This window comes from Antrostomus carolinensis, unplaced genomic scaffold (genome assembly GCF_000700745.2).
Source record: "Antrostomus carolinensis isolate BGI_N321 unplaced genomic scaffold, ASM70074v2 scaffold1178, whole genome shotgun sequence".
NCBI classification, from domain to species: domain Eukaryota; kingdom Metazoa; phylum Chordata; class Aves; order Caprimulgiformes; family Caprimulgidae; genus Antrostomus; species Antrostomus carolinensis.
In genome coordinates this window covers 88430-107542 of record NW_010334776.1, presented here as the reverse complement: position 1 = coordinate 107542, position 19113 = coordinate 88430, and the positions used below count along the sequence as shown (strand labels likewise).

General features: G+C 36.9%; 1 protein-coding gene across 1 annotated transcript in view; it reads left to right on the top strand.

Moving 5' to 3' along the window:
- Positions 1–19113, top strand: part of LOC104529859 (transcription factor SOX-5) — a gene marked incomplete at its 3' end in the record, with an annotated part of 112929 nt that overhangs the window by 16614 nt on the left and 77202 nt on the right. The window contains exon 2 of the mRNA XM_010174281.1: positions 18562–18772. Coding sequence (XP_010172583.1) covers positions 18562–18772 — 211 coding nt within the window. The remainder of the gene's footprint in view (positions 1–18561; positions 18773–19113) is intronic.

Below are 19113 nucleotides of genomic sequence, written 5' to 3'. Positions count from 1 at the left end.
GGAAAAAAAAACCAGATTCTTGACAGAGTTGCCTGAGGCCCCTACAAAAGAGGGATTCTTGAAATGTATTTTTAAAATAATTTTTAAAAAGACAGATTTTCCAAATCTCGGGAATAGATTTTCAACTGCCTGATTTGGCTTGAAATGAGTTGGCTGAATCAGTTTCTTTTTCTTTTAAGTAAGTCTATAAAGCTTTGATGAATCTGGCTCATTGTTTAGCACTTATCTCATGAGTAAAGCTTGAGAGGTTTGGCTTGAAACTTACCAAATCACATCTTTGGAAAATGGCCCAAGCCTATTGATTTATTTGGAAGAAAAAAAAAAAAAATTCTAAAGCAAAACACAACCAAAAAACCCTGATCCAGCTTAGTGAGTAAGTCCCTTACAGATCTATAGAGCCCCTACTGAATGAGCCCATGTATTTCTCAATGTATGTGAGCCCTGCACTTTATGGAATTGTGGGGCTGAGAGGGATTGTGAGAGGTCATCCAGTCCCAGCCTCAATCCAGGGATCAGCTGTGCAATGTCATTTCTGTCAGATACTAATCAAACTTCCTGAAGTTACTCAGTGCAGGAGACTTAGAACTACCAGTCTATCAGTCCTAGGGTATTGCTGTCTTTACCATTAGAAGTTTATTCCTAAATGTGTAACTCCAGTCTTTTCTGCTTCAGTTTTAGCTCATTAGTTCTTGTCCTAGCCAGTGCAGCAAGAAGAAATGTACTCTTCTCTTCAACAAATTGTTTTGTATTTGAAAACTGATATCACGTCCCCTCTTCTCAAACTTTTCTTTTGGGATGTGGAGTTCTTGTCTCCACCATATTTTTTAAGAATTTTATACTGTTCTGTTTCTTCTCTGAAACTACTAGTAGTGGAAACATTCACATTTTAACAGCTATGTCCCCTGCTTGACAACAGATGTTTTTTCATTAATGACAGCGATGTCTGCAGTAGGTGCATCTGAGATGCTACTGAAAAACTAATTCCAGGTAAAACTGGTCTCAGGGTAGCTCAGTCACCGTGTCATAAATGGTGCTCAGTAGTTTTGTCCAATGAACTTGTAGTTAAATCCTCTCTGGTACTAGTCCGTCTAATTAATTGTGGTTAAATTTTCTAATGGAATTAAGGGTTTGTATGCCACTGTCTGTTGCTTAATTCACTGGTGGAAGACAAGTTTTGGGTCTGCTTAGCTTTGCAGAACTCTGACTTCATAGCTGTGAAATACTAAAATGAATTATAGTGCCTCTTGCATATAAGAATTGCCAGTGAAGTCTGACTACAAGATCTTTTCTATAGGGAGGAGGAAGAAACGTTGGGACTCAACGGTCCTAGAGTGAGATTCCAAGTCAAGGAGTTGGGAGGGAGGAAATCTTTTACATTTAAGACATTGGATCTGGAAATCTATGGGGAAAAAATAAACATCAAGCCCTCATGATATCAGTTATCTCAGTCACGTTTAAAAAGTACTCGGTCTTCTGAATATAATTATTTTTATATGTACAAGATAAAGTGTGCAACAGATTTTAAATCAAAATCCATTTCTTTTTATGATCTTTAAGGAATCCACTGTTTGTAGAAGCTGAAATAAGGTAACTGATATAATGAGGCTTGTGCTTTTCTGTATTTTATGGGTTTAATAAATCCTCTGTTAAAAAGAGTTATCAAGGCAATTTTTCCACTTTATTAGAAGACATTTAGTAGAAATTGACCTTGATATCAGTCAACAGTTCTTTTTACTGTGTCTTTGGCTACTCTGTAAGAGAAAAGCCACATTCCCCTTAAAACGGTTCTTTCTCCCTTGTCTCTCCACTTTCACATTTTGAGATTTTGTCTTCTGACCACCAGAAAGAAGGTTTACGTATGAGCCATCTGGAAATCATAGCTGTTTGTGCCCATGGAACTTGATGCATTTTAACAAAGCAGTGAAATAAGTACTGATCTTAAAGGAGGAGCAAAGACCAGGAAGATAGTTAATTTGCTGCATACCACTGCTTTTTTATTTTTATTTTTATTTTTTCTTGAGCTCTGCTGTGGTAACTAGAACTCCAGTGGTGAATACTTAGTGATTTCTTCTCATCTATGCATCTGAGAGAGGCTGGAGATTATTCTAGGGTGCAGTGGAATAAAGGGACGTGCTTTACTCCAAAGGAAAAACCAGTATGCAAGACAAATTGGCAACGATGGATGAAATTTCCACTGGATCTTGAGTGAACCTTCATGTGGTGAATCTCTCTCTCCTGACACTTTTTGGTGGAAGATTTTGAGCAAATTCCCCGTTCTTTGGAAGTGCAGAGTGCTACTGCAGTCAAAAAGTCAAAGTAATTGATAGCAGATGGCAGCTACTGATGAGTGGTTCAACCTCATGTTTCAGTGAGGAATTCAGGCAGAATTTCATAACGTAAGGGTACTATAGAAATCTTACAGAATTAAGAACATTTTAAGAGCACATGCTTATAAACCACTGTAGGTCCTGTAATCAAACAAAGCTTATGTGGTGGTACAAAGATGACAGCTCATCAAATAGGAATATTGTGAACAGGTATAGTCCTTGTGCTGAAACTAAAAGCAAGAATGAGTAGATTTTGTATATGTCAGTACTTTTATGAATTTTTTGCCTGTGTTTCTGAGGAAAGTGTTCAAAGATGCCTATAAATGCAGAATATTAGAATATATTATTTCCAAGAAAGAAAATGGAAATAAAAAAGAACAGAAAAGCTCTGAGATTTTGTCAAAACCAATGTGAGTTAGGGGACAATCCTTTAAAATTAACGGCTGTGTTAGAAAACTGACTGGAGGACTTGCCCCAAGAATTGGGGTAGGAACTTGTGGTAGGAAATAGGTCTTCATCACTGGCAAAGGATCAGTTTGTTCTGTTAGAGTCCTGTTTTTCGCTTCCAGATTTATCAGTTCTCTGTCGGTTACTCTTTTGAACTGTTTTGATAAATAATTGTACTTGTGAAGGTTAATGGAGTGTCAGTCCCTTATTTACTCTCAAGTCAAATGTGGTGCATGGTAGTCAGAAGTGTAGCTCATGCTTCATGACCAGCTGACCTTAACGCTTTAAAGTGTGGTTATAGTCAGATAAATGACTGTAAAAATGACATTAAAGGGTCCCACATTTTCTGTCTTGCTGTGGCTTTAGAGGTCAAATTTAGTTGCATAAAAATATGATATTTTTATTAATTGCCCATAATGCTAACTTAACCTGGGGTTTGAAAATAAAGCTGTGTCCTTTTTGCCTCACGTCATCCCTAGTAATAAACATGTTGTAAATGGTTCTTAACTGACTATTTTGTTGATGATATGTCTGCAAAACAGAGTCTAGTTCCGTCTTTTGTAGCTGTATTGACTCTTTAGTGCTAATGGCAGTTAAAAAAAAAAAAGTCAATAAAGCAAGCACATAGACATGACTCAGAAAATACATGGGGAGCAAATATGTTGAATAAAGCTGATATTTAAAGTCAGTGTTCTGTTTATCCCCATGTATTATTGGAGGGGTTCACCTGTTACAGAAGCAGAACACAAATGCTTCCATGTAAACTTCTGCTAATCTGCGCTAATCTCAAATTAATTCAACCCTTGCAGCCATAAGAATGGCTAGCGATGTCCAAAGATGTTTGTTGCTGTCTATTTTCCAGTTTATTTTCATTAGTGTCTTCACTGGATATCGTAAGAGAGTGTTTGTTTTCATCAGTGCTTAGGCAAAGGAGTAAAATCTAAGACAAACTGCTTGTTCTTTTGAGAAATTTTCACAGCTAATTCTGGTCATATTTTATTAAGTGTACACTGTGTGCAAGATGACCTCTATGGTACTAAGACTCATTCTGTTACTTCCAAGGAAGAAAGTTCTACTTGTTATTTAAGTGAATAATAGCTGTGATGAAAATTAATACACTTGCACACAAAGGCTTAAAATAAAATGTGTTCTGGAAGTGAGATTTCCAGAAGAGTTTAGTCTTCCCATTTTTACTGAGAATAATCTGTGGAGGTAAACACAATTTGCTGATGGAGATCTTCTGAAACTCTTGCTAGTCATTCAGTATTCTGTCTAGCTTCTTTAGAGAATAAATATGTGCTGAAATTAGGAGAAGCAGGCTGATAATTAATATCTTAATGGAAAAATGTTTACAAAAGGATGTTGTTTAAGCAGTCCCCAGGAGTTCTCCATTTAGTCACTGAAAATACTGCTGTGCATCCCTGTTCTATGGGCCTTCCTAATCCCAGGTTTTCTGCTTTGAGGATAATATTTTGGCTGGTTTGGGTACCTGTGATTTATATCTCATATAATCTTTTCACATTACCAACTTCTTATGTAATAACAGTATCTTGATTTCTACAGGCTTGAGGTGAATTTGAACCTTCAATGTAAAGATTTCCTTTATTAATCTGTTTCCTAAGTAATCAGGAAAAACTGATGTCATGCTAAGGTTCTGTAAAACCAGGTTGAAAGACAGGACAACTGGCAGAGTGTGTGTGTGCTCCTACCAAATGTTTTAATTTTTGTTTTAAAGTAGGCCTGGATGGAAGGAAGAAAGTACCTTATATTTCTGTGAATGAGACAAACATGCTTCCCAATTAATAGGTGATACTGATGAAACAAACAAAATGGTCTCATTCTAACTATTGCTAATATTAATAGCCATGAGCATGACTATGATGTACTACATCAACTACTGAAGAGAGCAGTCAGTGGTCAGGTGTATTGGACATTGCAGCATAGTCTCATTGTAACATCTTTTGGCTCTATTTTTAGAAGTTTCTTTAAAATTTTAAGTTCTGAAACACTACGTAATGGTTGAATAACAGAAATGTAATACTAGAATGTATTAAGAAGAGCTTTATATAAATCTGTTAAGTGCAACTTCCAGTATTGTCAAAGATACTGTAAGGAGAATTGGATGCCTTGCAGATGGACTGGTCTTAGGTGTCAGAGACCAGCTTTTGCCTGCTTCTGCCTTGTACAGTATAAATAAGCTCTCAGCATAGATCCTGTATATAACATCATTTACATATGATTTTCACTCTTACTTCACATAACTGAATTTATTCAGGCAATTTATTTTTCAAATATGTGGTCTCCACATATGTGTCCATCTGAAGATTAAAAAATTTAAAATCAAGGAATTTTATGTAACTCTTCTGAGTATGTTTATATATGTGTGCTCTAAGTGTAGACACTCATAGACCAGAAGAGAAGGGAGGAAAGAAAATAAGAAAACCCTTCAAAATTTGCTGTAATTTCTTTTAATGTGTTTGAATATATATATATATATAAATAAGTATGACTCTTACAACCAAATATCTTGCCTTTGTGTTCACCCCTTTCTGTGCTCAAGGTCTCTATGTACTCAATAGGAGCTTTTTAATTGTTTTTCCCTGTTTGATGTTGAGAAGTATAATGAATGGATTGCAGAGAACTTTTTGTTAGAAACCTTCAGTACATCAGCTCAGTGCTGGTAGGCGCAGTTGATACCTGACTGGATCACATCCTGAGACTCACTCTTGATAAATTCAAAGTCAGAAAAAGACTTTGTAAAACTATGATCTATTAGTCAACCAATACTTCCTCGTCACAAAGCAGGCTTACATTTTTTCCACCCAAAGTGGAGAAAATTGTCTTTCTTACTTGGGTTGAGCAATTCTGTGGGTTTTTCAGCATCACTGCATGATGACTGAAAACTACAGGGAATACTCAGACATCAGTGATTCAAAGACGAGTTTGGAGAAGAAAGACTATTTCCAGCAAAAGTTATTCATCCTCTGCTGATGGTGGGTAGTTGGCTATGACTGTAGAACAATAGATGTTCTTAGGAATTTTTCTCTCTTTGTGAAAATGATGTGCAACAGTGCACAAAATTAATTGTTAAGGAAAATATATATTGGACTTAATCAGCTACAGGAATATGATTTCTTTTTAAAAACGGCATAAGACAATGAGGATGAACTGCCTTCAAGCTAATAAAGATCGTTTGTATTCTTCAGAATAATTTAGGTAAGTGATGAGAAAGGGGAGGAAAATTAACATTTCTGTACAGTTTGCTTACTGTGTAGTTCTTAATCAGGAGTGTCACAACATCCCTTGATATCATCTTATCACAAAAGTCTCTTCGTAGTAGACAGTGTATGCTACTGACTGCAGTTTAAAGGAACATAAGAAAGAATAACTGATCTGCAAAGTGAGAACAACTGTTAATCTGTCATAAATTAGAATTTATTGGGTTTTTTTTGCATACCTCAACCACAGTCTAAACTTGCTCCTGTGTGCAGGGTCTCTGCGCATTTTAAATCTTGTTTAAGCTCTGCTCAAGTCAGCTTTAGAATGGGACTTAAATGATAAAATGACATCATGCTGCTCCCCTGAGTAGAACATAGTATTATTATTTGAGGTGTAGGAAGACCCAGAAGAGTGAACAGAGAATTGGTTCTCAGGAACCCTTGGATGCTCAATGTGCTCTGCCATTACCTTGCTTTGGAACCTGACAAGAGAGTTTGCATCATTTACTGATTTTCCCTATGTGTAATATCACAAAGGGATTTTATTGGGATTAATTAAATTTTTTAGTAGCTCTAACATATTACATTTATGTGCCAGTGTTATGTGGATTGACTTTTGTCATATCAATTTTTATTAATTATTCTGGTATATTTGGCATTCTCTGATCAAATACCATCCTCTGTTTGAAGTGCATAAGATCCAAATAAGATTGATTCCTACTCTGTAAACATCTTCTGTGGAACTTCTTTGAATGTATTTATTGTGTTGATAAACACAGAATATATATATTTATTATTATTATTATTTCCTGTGCAGCCTTTCTTCCAAAGTTGAGAAAATTGCTTTGGTTTATACCAGAATTCCAAATTTTGTTTCACTAAAATTGTAGAACAGTGGTTGATAGGAGGAAAACCAAGTTATAAAAGACATAATGAGAAGAGCAGGTGAAATAAATTTGGGAGCAAAAATAGGTCTGTTAATAACTGTTAAAGAGGATGAAAACAGTTACTGCTTGGAAAATCCTATAAATTATTGTTTGTGAAGCCATTATTTAAGAAGTGTAAGAGAGTAAGTAGACAGAAAGTAATTGGTGAAGTGTGTGAAAAGCAGGTAAGAAAGAATAGAGAATTTTGATAAAAGCAGATCCGTGAGTCCTACGTGCTACATGATATGCATTGCAAAAATAAAAACATGAGAGAAACGTATTTCTGAATGAAGAGAATTAATTTTGAAAAATTTGTGTTCTACATTTGGTATCTTATGCTACAGTTAACTCAAGTGGAGACAATGGGGCTATTTCTCAAGTAGCTATTCTGTTTAAATAAAGTAATATTTTCTGGCCCTTCTAGAAAATGAGAACTTCCAGAAGATTGCTGTCAGAAAAAGAAATTAAGTGATACTAATTTCTGGACAGGTTGGATCAATGGGCTGCAACCAGCTGTATGAGGTTCAAGAAGGCCAAGTGCCAGGTCCTGCACTTGGGTCACAACAACCCCATGAAACGCTGCAGGCTTGGAGAGGATTGGCTAGAAAGGTGCCTGGTGGAAGAGGGGTGTTGGTTGACAGCCAGCTGAACATGAGCCAGCAGTGTGCCCAGGTGGCCAAGGCGGCCAACAGCATCCTGGCCTGTATCAGGAATAGTGTGGCCAGCAGGACCAGGGAACTCATCCTTCCCCTGTACTCAGCTTTGGTGAGGCTGCACCTTGAATACTGTGTCCAGTTTTGAGCCCCTTATTACAAGAGGGACATTGAGGCACTGGAGTGTGTCCAGAGGAGGGCAACAAAGCTGGTGAAGGGGCTGGAGAACAAGTGTGATGAGGAGCAGCTGAGGGAACTGGGGTTGTTTAGCCTGGAGAAAAGGAGGCTGAGGGAGACCTTATCACTGTCTACAACCACCTGAAAGGAGGGTGTAGTGAGGTGGGTGTGTGTCTTTTCTCCCAGGTAACTAGTGATAGAACAAGAAGAAATGGCCTCAAGTTGGACCAAGGGAGGTTCAGATTGGATGTCAGGAAAAGTTTATTCACTGAAAGGGTTCTCAGGCACTGGAACAGGCTGCCTAGGGAGATGGTTGAGTCACAACCATCCCTGGAGGTGTTTAAAAGACGGGTAGATGGGGTGCTCAGAGAAATGATTAGCAGTGGACAGGTAAGGTTGGACTCGTTGATGTCAGAGGTCTTTTGAAACCAAACGATTCTATGATTCTAATCTGTGTGGAGGCAAAGATGATTTTGACAGTTGTCATCCTGTAAGTCTAGTTGTAATCTTTTGAAAAGCAATAGAACAAATATATGATAAAAGTAAATAAATAGATGTGAAATGAGAAGGCTCGCGAACAATATACAACATATATAAAGCAAAACATGATTATTTTAGAAGTGTAGTGGATTTAGCCACACACCTACCCTTCGTGTATGATATGTGCATGATTCCTGATATTAAATGTGTGGGCTCAGATCTTCAAAAGTGTAAAGAACAAATAATTCCAGAAGAGTTGATTATTGGAAGTTGCGTGGAATTCAGTCCGTAAGTACGCATGCATTGCAAGGTGCTTCTTTCATACAGTGTTTCATGCATCTCATTGGAATGTTTCAGGTTAAAGTAACTATAAGAAAATAAAAGCAGTAATGCATTAAGTTGTTGAAAGGAGGGTAGAATTATGTTTTACAATATGATCTTGTTTAACTAGTAGAAAGAGACAGATATATTGAATGTAAGAAAAAAGATGGGTACTTTCTTTGAAAAGCCACAATGGCAGAGATTGTCAGAGGAATTCCTTCAGTAGAAATGAGGAAAAAATTCCTTAGACAGTATGCTCTGCACAGATGTCCTTCATTATAGTACCTTTTTGCTTATCCTGGCCTGTCAGAACCTCCTAGTTATGTAGCAACATCTATCACTTGCATTATTCTGAGATGGCTGGAAAAAAACATGGACTGAAAGGAATGTGGTTTTGGTAGTCCTTTGCGTACTGTAAGCTGTCTGGTTCTTGGTCTGGATTCATAGGACAGTGAGTGCCTGTAGCAACATTTCAGAAATATGGAGAAATAAAAGCATTGTTACAGAAGTTTGAACAAGTGAATTACACTACTACACTCATTAAAGTTGCCAGTGGTGCACCAGGGAGAACAGAAACGTAATATCAAAGGAAACAAGGGGAGACTGCATGGCAGGCAAATAATAAAATTTAAAATTATGAACGGATACAGCTGGATAAAGTAACCCAAAACACAGATAATCAATGGGACTAAGGCTCTTGGAAAACAGTAATGCTGAAAAAGATTTAGGTGTGTTAAAACAAATTAGATATGAGCTTGTCATGCAGCAAGGCAGCAAAAAAGGCGGTAACAAGGAGGTAATTGTCCATCTCCTCGAAACTCTGCTAAGATTATATGTGAAATAATGTATTAAATTCTGGCCACTTTAGAGCAGTCAGCAAATTGGAAGGATTTCAGATGCAAGCAACAAATGATTAAAGACTTGTAGGAGCTGATTTGTGAGGGAAGACTGAAAGAGGAAAGGCTAAATATGGGCCAGTAATAACAAAGTGAACATATGCTAACTGTCCAAATAGATGTGGATGGTACAAGCTCTACCATGGAAGAGGAATAGTCGAGAGTGGTGGAAGAAGCAACTGTATAAGAAGAGTTTTAGGCTGAAAGGAAGAAAAGCAATGTTTCAGAGCAATTAGGGTTGTTTTTTTTTTTTTTTACTGTGTAGAATATTCGTGGGGGGAATGGGGAACCTCAATCTTTGAGATATTTTACTAGCCGAAATGAAATAACTGGGACCACACCAAAGGGCTGAGTGTGCCGTTTTGTTGCATACCTGCTTTAGGTACTTGGCAGAATCACACTGCCTTGGGAGAAGCATGAACACGAGCACAGGCCCTTGTTGGGTGCAGGATATTTTATTTTCTTTTGTTCTGGAGGATTGTTCTCTCCAGACAAGGTGTCTTCCAAATCGTCCTCAACACAGAGGATGCAGTTTTGACCAAATCGTGTGTGGCTTGTAAGCAGAGTTTCTTTCTCCACTTTCCTTTCAGCCACTCTAAGGAATGAGGTGAAGTGTGTCTTACCTGATATGATTCTCTGTAGGCTACCAGAGAACGCATGAGGGGATCTTACATCCCTTTCCCATCTGAAAACTGTGGTGAATCATAATATGAAAGCTGGGTAGCTGGGAACAGCCCTGGAGCCATTTGGCATTCCTTTTATTATATCACTGAATTCTGCTCAGATGGTCCTCTCCTGTTCTCTTCTGTTCTCTCAAGGACTTAGCACAGACAATGGGTTTGTTTCATAGAAGGAAAGCTGGTGATGAAACTGGTTTTGACACTTAACATAAGTTTTATAACACAATACCAGAGTTGTTGTATGTGGTTAGTAAGCTTGTATTTTTACAAAGATAATCGTTTTATACCACATGGTTTCCACACTATTAGAAGGATTTAATGTATGCTGAAGACTCTACCAAGCTGTTTTGAATAAGTAGTCTTATTTTTTGTTTAGCAAGGTCTTAAGGGTGATCTTTAGTCCCCCAGGGAAGAGATCATAAAAGTCTTAAAAGTGCTTTTGCAGAGTTTTATTTATTATTTTTAAGCATGAAGATTACTAGCATGAAGATAACAAGGTTGTTATAGTACAACATGTTCTTTGTTTTTGCAGGTTATGGTTAACATATTAGGAGTTCTCAAAATGCCAGTTTTGTTTGTTAAGTATTTTGAGAGCAAATAGATGTAATCCTGTATTACATTCTTAAAATAAGTTTTGCTGGAGAAAGAAGCAGTAGGAGAGATCTGGTCTGGGGATGGGTGTCAGGAATTATGTCACTAACCATGTTTATCGAATACAAAGTAGTCGTCCCTATTTTGCTGTATTTAATATCTTTTACAAGGATTTACAATTTACTTTTATATATGGGGGAAGACTTAATTGTAAGAAGTAGGACGAAGAAGTGGGCTAAAAATAAAGCTAAAATCTGCAGCACAAGAGAAAACAATTTTTTTAATACCTTGTTAGACATCCAATATAGAAAGGTTCTAAATTTTCACTCACAGCTTTTTTTCATATTTTTTTACTACAAACAGAGCCACAGTTTGCATATAATTCTTTGATTTGTACTAAATCAAGTAGAAATGGTGGGATAAGCAGTAAGAAATACTAAGCTTGTGCTGTATGTTTGGGGATGGGCTGGAATGCAGAATGGCAAGAGGAGAAGAAATGTTTGTCTTAAAGCATTGGTTATCAGATTGTGCTCTGTACTGTAGATAGTCTGATAATGGTCTGTTGAAGAAGTGCAGAGAGTCAACCCATTGCACCGAGCTAGTTCCAACTCTTTATTCTCAGGGACCTGTAATGAAATCAGTGGGAATTAAATGAAGATATATTATTGTGCATTTTCAAAAATCCCACTAGGCACCTCTTTATATCTTTAGATACTTTAAATCCTTGAAAAATCTGCTTCTGTGCTCTGTAAATCAGAGGATAAAGTTAGAAATCAATGTAAAATGGATTATAAGTTATTTCTTTTGTGTGAAGGCAACTGGACAGTTTCTTACAGCTCATCTCCAAACCTTGGAAACACTTGAAATTTTCTCATGTAGTTCTGGCAGCAGTCTGATTATTGTGGTAGTTGGAAAAAATCAAAGTACGTTTCAGTGTTACTGTCAGATATTGTGGGGTGGCACTTGATATATGAGAGAGTTCCCAATTTCCAGTTTCAGATGATTGGGCTGTAGTGCACCACAGAGTCATATAAGAGCTGAGTATTTATTGCATCAGTAAAAATGAAAATACAACCAATATGAGGCTTTTGTCCAACAATCTCTAGGCTTTTTATGTGAATTGTATAAAATGCCCTAAGCTGCAGGAAATATTTCTTATTGTTTCGGTTTTGCATGTGGAGGAAAAGAGTAGAAGAAAGGAAAAGTGTCTGATGCAGCAGAGTTCATAGAGCAGATGGTCTTCTTTTTGAGCTTCAAATAATTTTCAACCAGGTACATAGATGTCAAACACTGGAAATACCTGTTAGTCTTCTCACTGAAACCTCTGCCGGTGTATCTTCTGCTTCATCAAAAAGAGGTCATTAATTAGATACAGCACTTGACATCAAGTAAAAAAAAAACCAAAACACCTGAAGGACAAGAGATAGTAATGATTAACAAATAAATAAATAAATAAATAAATTTCCAGTACCAAGGGGAGTATTTATGTTTTAGAGGGAGAGCTAGATGTGATCAGGATTCTGTAAGTCTGATAATTGATAATACTTCCAAAATATGGATCAGAGTCCCAAACGCATAATTTCAACAAAGCCAAAACAATATTTGACTTGAATATATTTTGCTGGACTGCAGCATGATCATAGTAAAAGGAAAAAAAAATGTGCATATCTACTTATTGTGCTTAGTTCATCTAATTCAGGTAAAATTCTTACTTCTCTGCCTTGACGACCTCTTCAGCTGACTCTTCAGATTAATTCATCAACTTCTTCACTCTCCATTACATTTCAGTTCCTTGTTATCATTAAAACCACCATCAAGGAAAACAAATAAACAAAAACCTGTATGAGAATGGCTGTTTGCATGGATCTAATTGCAGAACCATAGCCTGTGGATGTACATCTTTCTAAGTTTGTTTATGTGACACCCTTCAATGTTGCTTTTTTCTCCCCCTTGGATTATGTGTTCTGTCAGGTCTTGCATCCTAGTGGTGTATTTATCCTCTTCCACCTCCTTTTCTCTCTATGCCCTTTATACAATCTCCCTTTTTCTCACTGTATCCTCCACTGTTTCTTTTCAATCTCCTTGGTATCATTCCACTATTGATGAACAACTTTGCTCCATGAAGGAAACATATAGACAAAAGACCTATTTAAATGTAAGACAGAAGCAATGAAATTCCAATGTGTGAAAAGAACAGTATCTACTGAGAAGCCTTATGGAATATGTATTTCATCTTCCTGAAGGTGCCAGGTTGACAGCCACCATAAACCATACGGGTTTATGGTAATATCTGCCCTACAGCTCCTATGACATAGAATGTAGAAGGAGACAGTTTTCCAAATCACTTAAGTGATTTGAAGACATGATTCCCATTGAAAGCTGATGGCACTTATGCTCCTAAAGTAAGTTAATTACATTAATTAAGCCAAAGATTGTAAATGGAAGGTTAAGAAAAAAATAAAAGATCATTCTTGCTTTATTAATATTGTGTGTGTGTTTTGTTTCTTTTAAATCTTAAAAAATACTGGAAATGTCAAGTTTGGTTTTTCTCATAATTGCTGGTGTACCTCCTGTGGGCATTGGGAGTGTTTTCATAGCGTTCAGATTTTCACTTGAAGTAGCTGTGCCGTTGAATCTTAAACATAGATATTAATTTCCTAAAAGTTTATTAGGTAAAATAAAGAAAAATAAATAGCAAACAGTACTAAACTGCTTAATAATAATTTGTCTTCAGAAGTGTGAAGTATTCTGTTTTCTGATTCTCTCTTATGTCATACTGTTACCAGCTTCCCGATGACTCTGGAGACAGTAAAATAGATAGGCCTACATGTCTAATGTAGAAAGTAGAGCAAAAAAAATTGCTTTCACGTCTTCTTTACACATTCTAAAAGAGCAAAGTATGGGCAAAACTCCAGCTTTGAAAACAGAACCTGTTAGTTTGCTTTTAGGATTACAGGCATCTTAAAATCAGACAATATCAGTGCTTGTTTTAAAGACACAAGTATTTTATTCCAGGTGTTTTTAGCTGCAAAGCCAAAAGCTTGATACTCATAATAGCTTTGTTTGGGGTTTTTTTGCTGCAGATGCAGCCACCTTGCATACCATATGGTGGTAATTAACAGTTTCAGACTTAGTTCTGAGTTTTCTTCTGTTCGATTATGGATTGGGTTGGGACAAAATTTTAATGTCACAGAAACAGAGTTTTCTGTCTAATTGGAGACAGGAATAATGTACATCTCTAGATGAGGAAGGAGAAGATGAGATCTATTTAGAGCACTTAGGTTGTACTTGGTGAGATTTCCAAAATAACTCTGTTTCTTTTCATTAAGCCTTTCACTGTCCTTCTGTAGAACTGAAATAGGCCTCGGTTGGACCCTGGAAGCAGAGAGAATTTGAAAGATACAGTTGGAACGAATAGTTTCTTTTAACAGCAAAATGTTTGCACTTTTTATGAGAGCAAGGGTAACGTTGTGTAATCTTTAAAAAAGATACTGCTCAGTGAGGATAAGTCCATTGTCCAGTGACATGACTTTTCCTGTCAATCACAAAGGTGACAAGGGGGCTAGATTAAGTAAAGCTTGCCCAAGATTAACAAAGGAAGATTATTGACCTCATCCTGAAAGGGCAGAAGCCTGTTTTATCATTAAACCTTGGAAGAGGTATTTCCTCCATAGGTGGAAAGCTCTTTGGCAATATAGAGGCATTTCTTGTAAATGAACAAGTCTTCCTGCGGATTCTAGCTGGGAACAGAACCAGAAGACGCAAAACGTGGGCCAGTCCTTTCTTTTGTTGTTGTTGTTGGAGGGGAAAGAAGGGCCTAGGGTGTTTGATTGAGTGGGATCTGTGTAGGTCCTTGTCTGCCTTTCCGAAGTGGGAATAGCAAGAAACAGCAGCATCAGGTGTTGGTGAGTACAAACCCAGCTCAGAGTTGGAAGAAATGTTGTGCCAGCAGACATTAGCAGAGCAATTCACAATGCAAATGAACAATAGAGCCCCATCCACGAAGCAGCTGCTAACTGCATAAAACTGTTACCAGGATTAACAGTGCCAGAGGCTGGAATGTAATCAAACTTGAACAGGTGAAATGGTTATGCAGCTGGGAGAGACTGTTCTCCGGTAAAACTGTGTCTTCTTTTCTACTGTTCTGGTGACTGAGAGGTAGGTCTTGTGTGTGGCTTGATGGACTTCATTTTAAAATATCAATAGTAGATATTTAGGTTCTTTAACACCACTCTTTACAGCGTTGTTGCTTTTATATCAGTTAACTGCAAAAAGTCATGTGAATATGTCCTTTCAAAAAAAAAAGAACCTGAGATTTCTCACTCGTTGGGAGGGAACTTCCTTCTCAGGGGATTAATTTTAAACTGTTGGTGACGTATCTTTCTTGCCATTAAAGATTTCTCTTAAGTGTTTTTGGGGGAGATAGTTAAACTCTCATGTGTGATATCAGAGGATTTTCCTTGCTGGAAGTTTTTTAGCTTTATACATCAATTTACATGAGTAGGTTTTATGTGGAAGTATCCTTTCTTTTTACATGGTAAAGGTAAAAATCCAGAACTATTGAAAGTTCTTTTTCACTTTCGCTGGTAATAGCATAAGAAAGACCAAAATAAAACAGAGGGACATAAAGTGAAAGCCAAGATAACAGTCGAGTATTTCAGGTTGTTGTTCTAAATGACAGAATAAAAAGATCACGGACAAGTGGGGAGGACAGATTCTCAAGCTGGTGTGCGAGAGGATACATGTTGAACTCTCATCAACGGCAGTAGCTGATGTGTGTGCTCATCTGCTGGTATGGAAAGGAGAGGATTCCTCTTAGATTGCAAATCACGCAATGAATGTGTGATTGCTACAGATCTTTTTGAATGAATAATTCACTGGTGTACTGTAATTTAGCCCACTGAGATGTGATTGCAGCTGTTCCCCTACTGTATATGTGTCCTGATTAAGTGGAGTGTATCTTAAACCCCACAAGTGTATAAATAGCCTGTGTATGTGATATGCAAACACTGCATACATGTACACCTAACAAGCAGTCTCAGGAAATGTTTTGTTTTGGGGATGATTCCTTAGATGTATATTTAATATACAATTTATCTTTTTTAAAGATCCATGTAGAACTCTTCCCTTTCCTTTTTTATCTAGCTATGAAGTCGTCTTCACTGTGGTACAATATAGATGCTTTTAGCCCACATTGTAGTAGCAGGCCATCTCTGTGTTATTTATGATTTTACTGTTCCAAGACCTTTACAATATAAGAAATTACTTCTTTTGTGCCTATTTTACAGGTGGGAATGCCAAAACAAAAGTGACTTTTTTCATGGTTACACAGAACATTTGAAAGAACTAGGAGTTGAGTATCCAGGGTCCTTTCATGATCCTTTACCCAGGAACTACTCTCTTGTCCTCTCCCCCTAACAATTCCTTTTCCCCAGAAAAAAAGGCAGGGAGATGTTAGTAGTTTTGAAAATACTTGTGGGTTCCATTTGAATGCCAAGTAATTTATAATTTTGAAAATCACCTTATATTACTTTGCATATCATTCAATCCTTGTGTTCTTAATGCTGCTTCTCTTATAACAAGTCTGATTTACACTCAGAATACATTTGTACATATAAATGTATTTACATTTACATGTAAATACATTTATATATTGCATATACCTTTGCATATACCCATAACATACATGGAAACAGCAATGATGATTCCTGAAGTTAAGGCAGTTGTTACAAGTCCTTTGTGTCTGTGACTGATGTGCAACATACACAGAAACACTCTGGAATAGAAACAAGAAACTAGTTCCTAGTAAAATTAGGAACGATACTGTTCCTATATGTAATTGATGGTAAACCGTAACTAAGGGTGGTATTTGGCTTATCTGTCTTCAAAGTGTGAATAAGAAAGCAGCTTTCAAGATATTTCCTCTTTCGGCCTTGTCTATAGGAAAAAAAATGCCACTTGGTGATAATGGGTTTGAATGTTAGATAAAATCTGAACTGATGCTGAAGTTAACTATTTTGCTCATCTAGATAAACCAGTTTATATATGGGGATGGGGGTGGAAGACATTCGGCTTCAACTCATTTTTTGAGTCCACTGTTAGCAACTAGTAATTTTCCAAGTGCAGAACAAAAATGTAGGGAGCTGCAAGGAAAAAAAAAAGGAGCATTTCTGTTGACTAGAGTCGGAAGATTTTTTTAGGGCTTGGTCAAAAGCTCATTGACGTCAGTAGAAAGTCTCTCATTAACATGACTGGGTTTGGCTTTTGGGGCATATGATGGCCCAGATTGTAATCTCGGTTAAATCCGATTCTGTTAGGGAATTTATTCACTAGTACAAGACATTCAAGCGGCTCACAACTGTTTGCACTAAAAGTTTTCTTATCCAAAGGTAATCTCTTTGCCAAAAAACATAGTAGTCTGTGAAAACAAATGCATTCTTTGCTTCATAACTTCCGTGGTGCTTTATTCAAATTTTTATTGAGATAATTTTTAGCAATTTATGTTCTGTTTATGAAAAGACAACTTTTTTTTTTTTTTTTCTGAAATATTGGGGCTTATTAAACCAGAGACAACAAAAACTACTCAGGGAAAAAAATGATAAAATTGTAACACAAGTAACTAAAAACAGCATATATGTCACTTTCATACAACTTAAAAATTATTAAGACTGTTTCAACCAAGTCTGTAACTCAGATCACAAGCTGGTCCAGTGACTTTTTTAGAAATAATATTCATTAAACACCTGGAATGCAAAAATGTAAGGGAACAGGATAATGAAAAAGGAAAAAAAAAAACAACTCTGGTGAATCTGATCAAAATAAAAACTGTTCATGTTTGCAGCATTATATTATACAGTCCGTGTACTCTGCAGAAAGCTTTGTTCGGAGACGTTGACCTAAGTTTTGCAAGATACAGATGGCATACGTTAGCAGAGGAAAAAAAAAAAGGTTTCAGAGATATGTGCAGAAGCGTAGGGTATAAAAGAGACATAAAAGGGGAAAGGAATATATGCAGACAACATTGCTTTATGTTGGAGGAGGCGTGGAGGAGAAGGCTCTCACATTAATGAAGGCAAGTTTGAAGATGCTGGAACCAGTTTTGGTTTCCATTAAAATTAATGAGTAGACCTCTGTGGACTCTCACGTGAGAAGGATTGTGTGTATGTCCTAGGAAGTCACAGAGTTTTTGCCATTGTGCTGCCAGTGAAAGTCATTAGGACCACCTTTGTGAAAGCTATTGTCTCTACAAGAAATGAAGGTATGAGATGGAAGAGGAGAATAGAAAGAGAATTAGAAAACAGAAAATGGATTACTTCATCCTTTATAGATGGGACAAATACTTGAACTGTGAGTTAAAATAAGTCATATAGTGAAGGGCATTTAATATTTGGTTACTATTTCATTTCTTACAACAACTAGCCAGACATCAAGGCATTAAGTACTTTATAAAGTTAGGAAATTAATGGTCCTTGTAAAAATTGAAGGTTTTTGGTTTTTTTTTAAAGAAAACCGTAAAAGAACAAACAATTAAAAGTAGTCAATACCATTGTTATTAAGAAACCTATGAGTAGAACACTTCTTCTCAATTAGGGAAAAACTGTATTTTATGTTTCTCTCTTGCAAGTTGATCTTTGTTCACTTCAGCCTGTAATCTTGGCTTATGCTTTATGGATAGGCTTTGTTCTGGGTGTTTTTGAAGCATTGCATGCCTTTTTAAAGGTTTCAACAGAAGAACAAACAGCAATGAACTCAAAGAACAAAGGATTGTTCTTTCTTTCCATCTTTATTTTTTTCCTGCTTTAAGAAAAGAAAGACATGTTTCATCTTGTTTTTATCCCCTTTCAGGAAGTTGATGGCAATAAAGTGATGTCTTCATTTGCCCCGCACAACTCATCTACCTCACCCTTGAAGGCAGAAGAAGGTGGGCGTCAGAGTGGAGAGTCATTGTCCAGCACAGCCCTGGGAACCCCTGAAAGGCGCAAAGGGAGCCTAGCGGATGTTGTAGACACCCTTAAGCAAAGAAAAATGGAAGAGCTCATCAAAAATGAGCCAGAAGGTAAGGCCTGGGAAACTGGCCAAAATTTTCCGTTTTGTTTTCTTTTCTCCAGATTCTTTGGATATGTATACTTTTTAATCTTCCCATTTTCTGCTCCATTTGCTTTTTCTCGCTAGCAAAATTGAAGAAAAAGAACTTGTAGTTCTTGTCTACATTAGAGATAAATTTCGGCGATATCCCATCGTAACTAAACATCTTTAGCTTTTCGCAAATGAGAGCCTTTGCCTGGCGTAATAGTCTTTTTGTCACAGTTGTAACAGACACAGCGACCTCCTCAACATGGGTACAGCAAACACTGTAATTTTAACAGCCTGGGAGGTCATTTACACCACCACACCCCC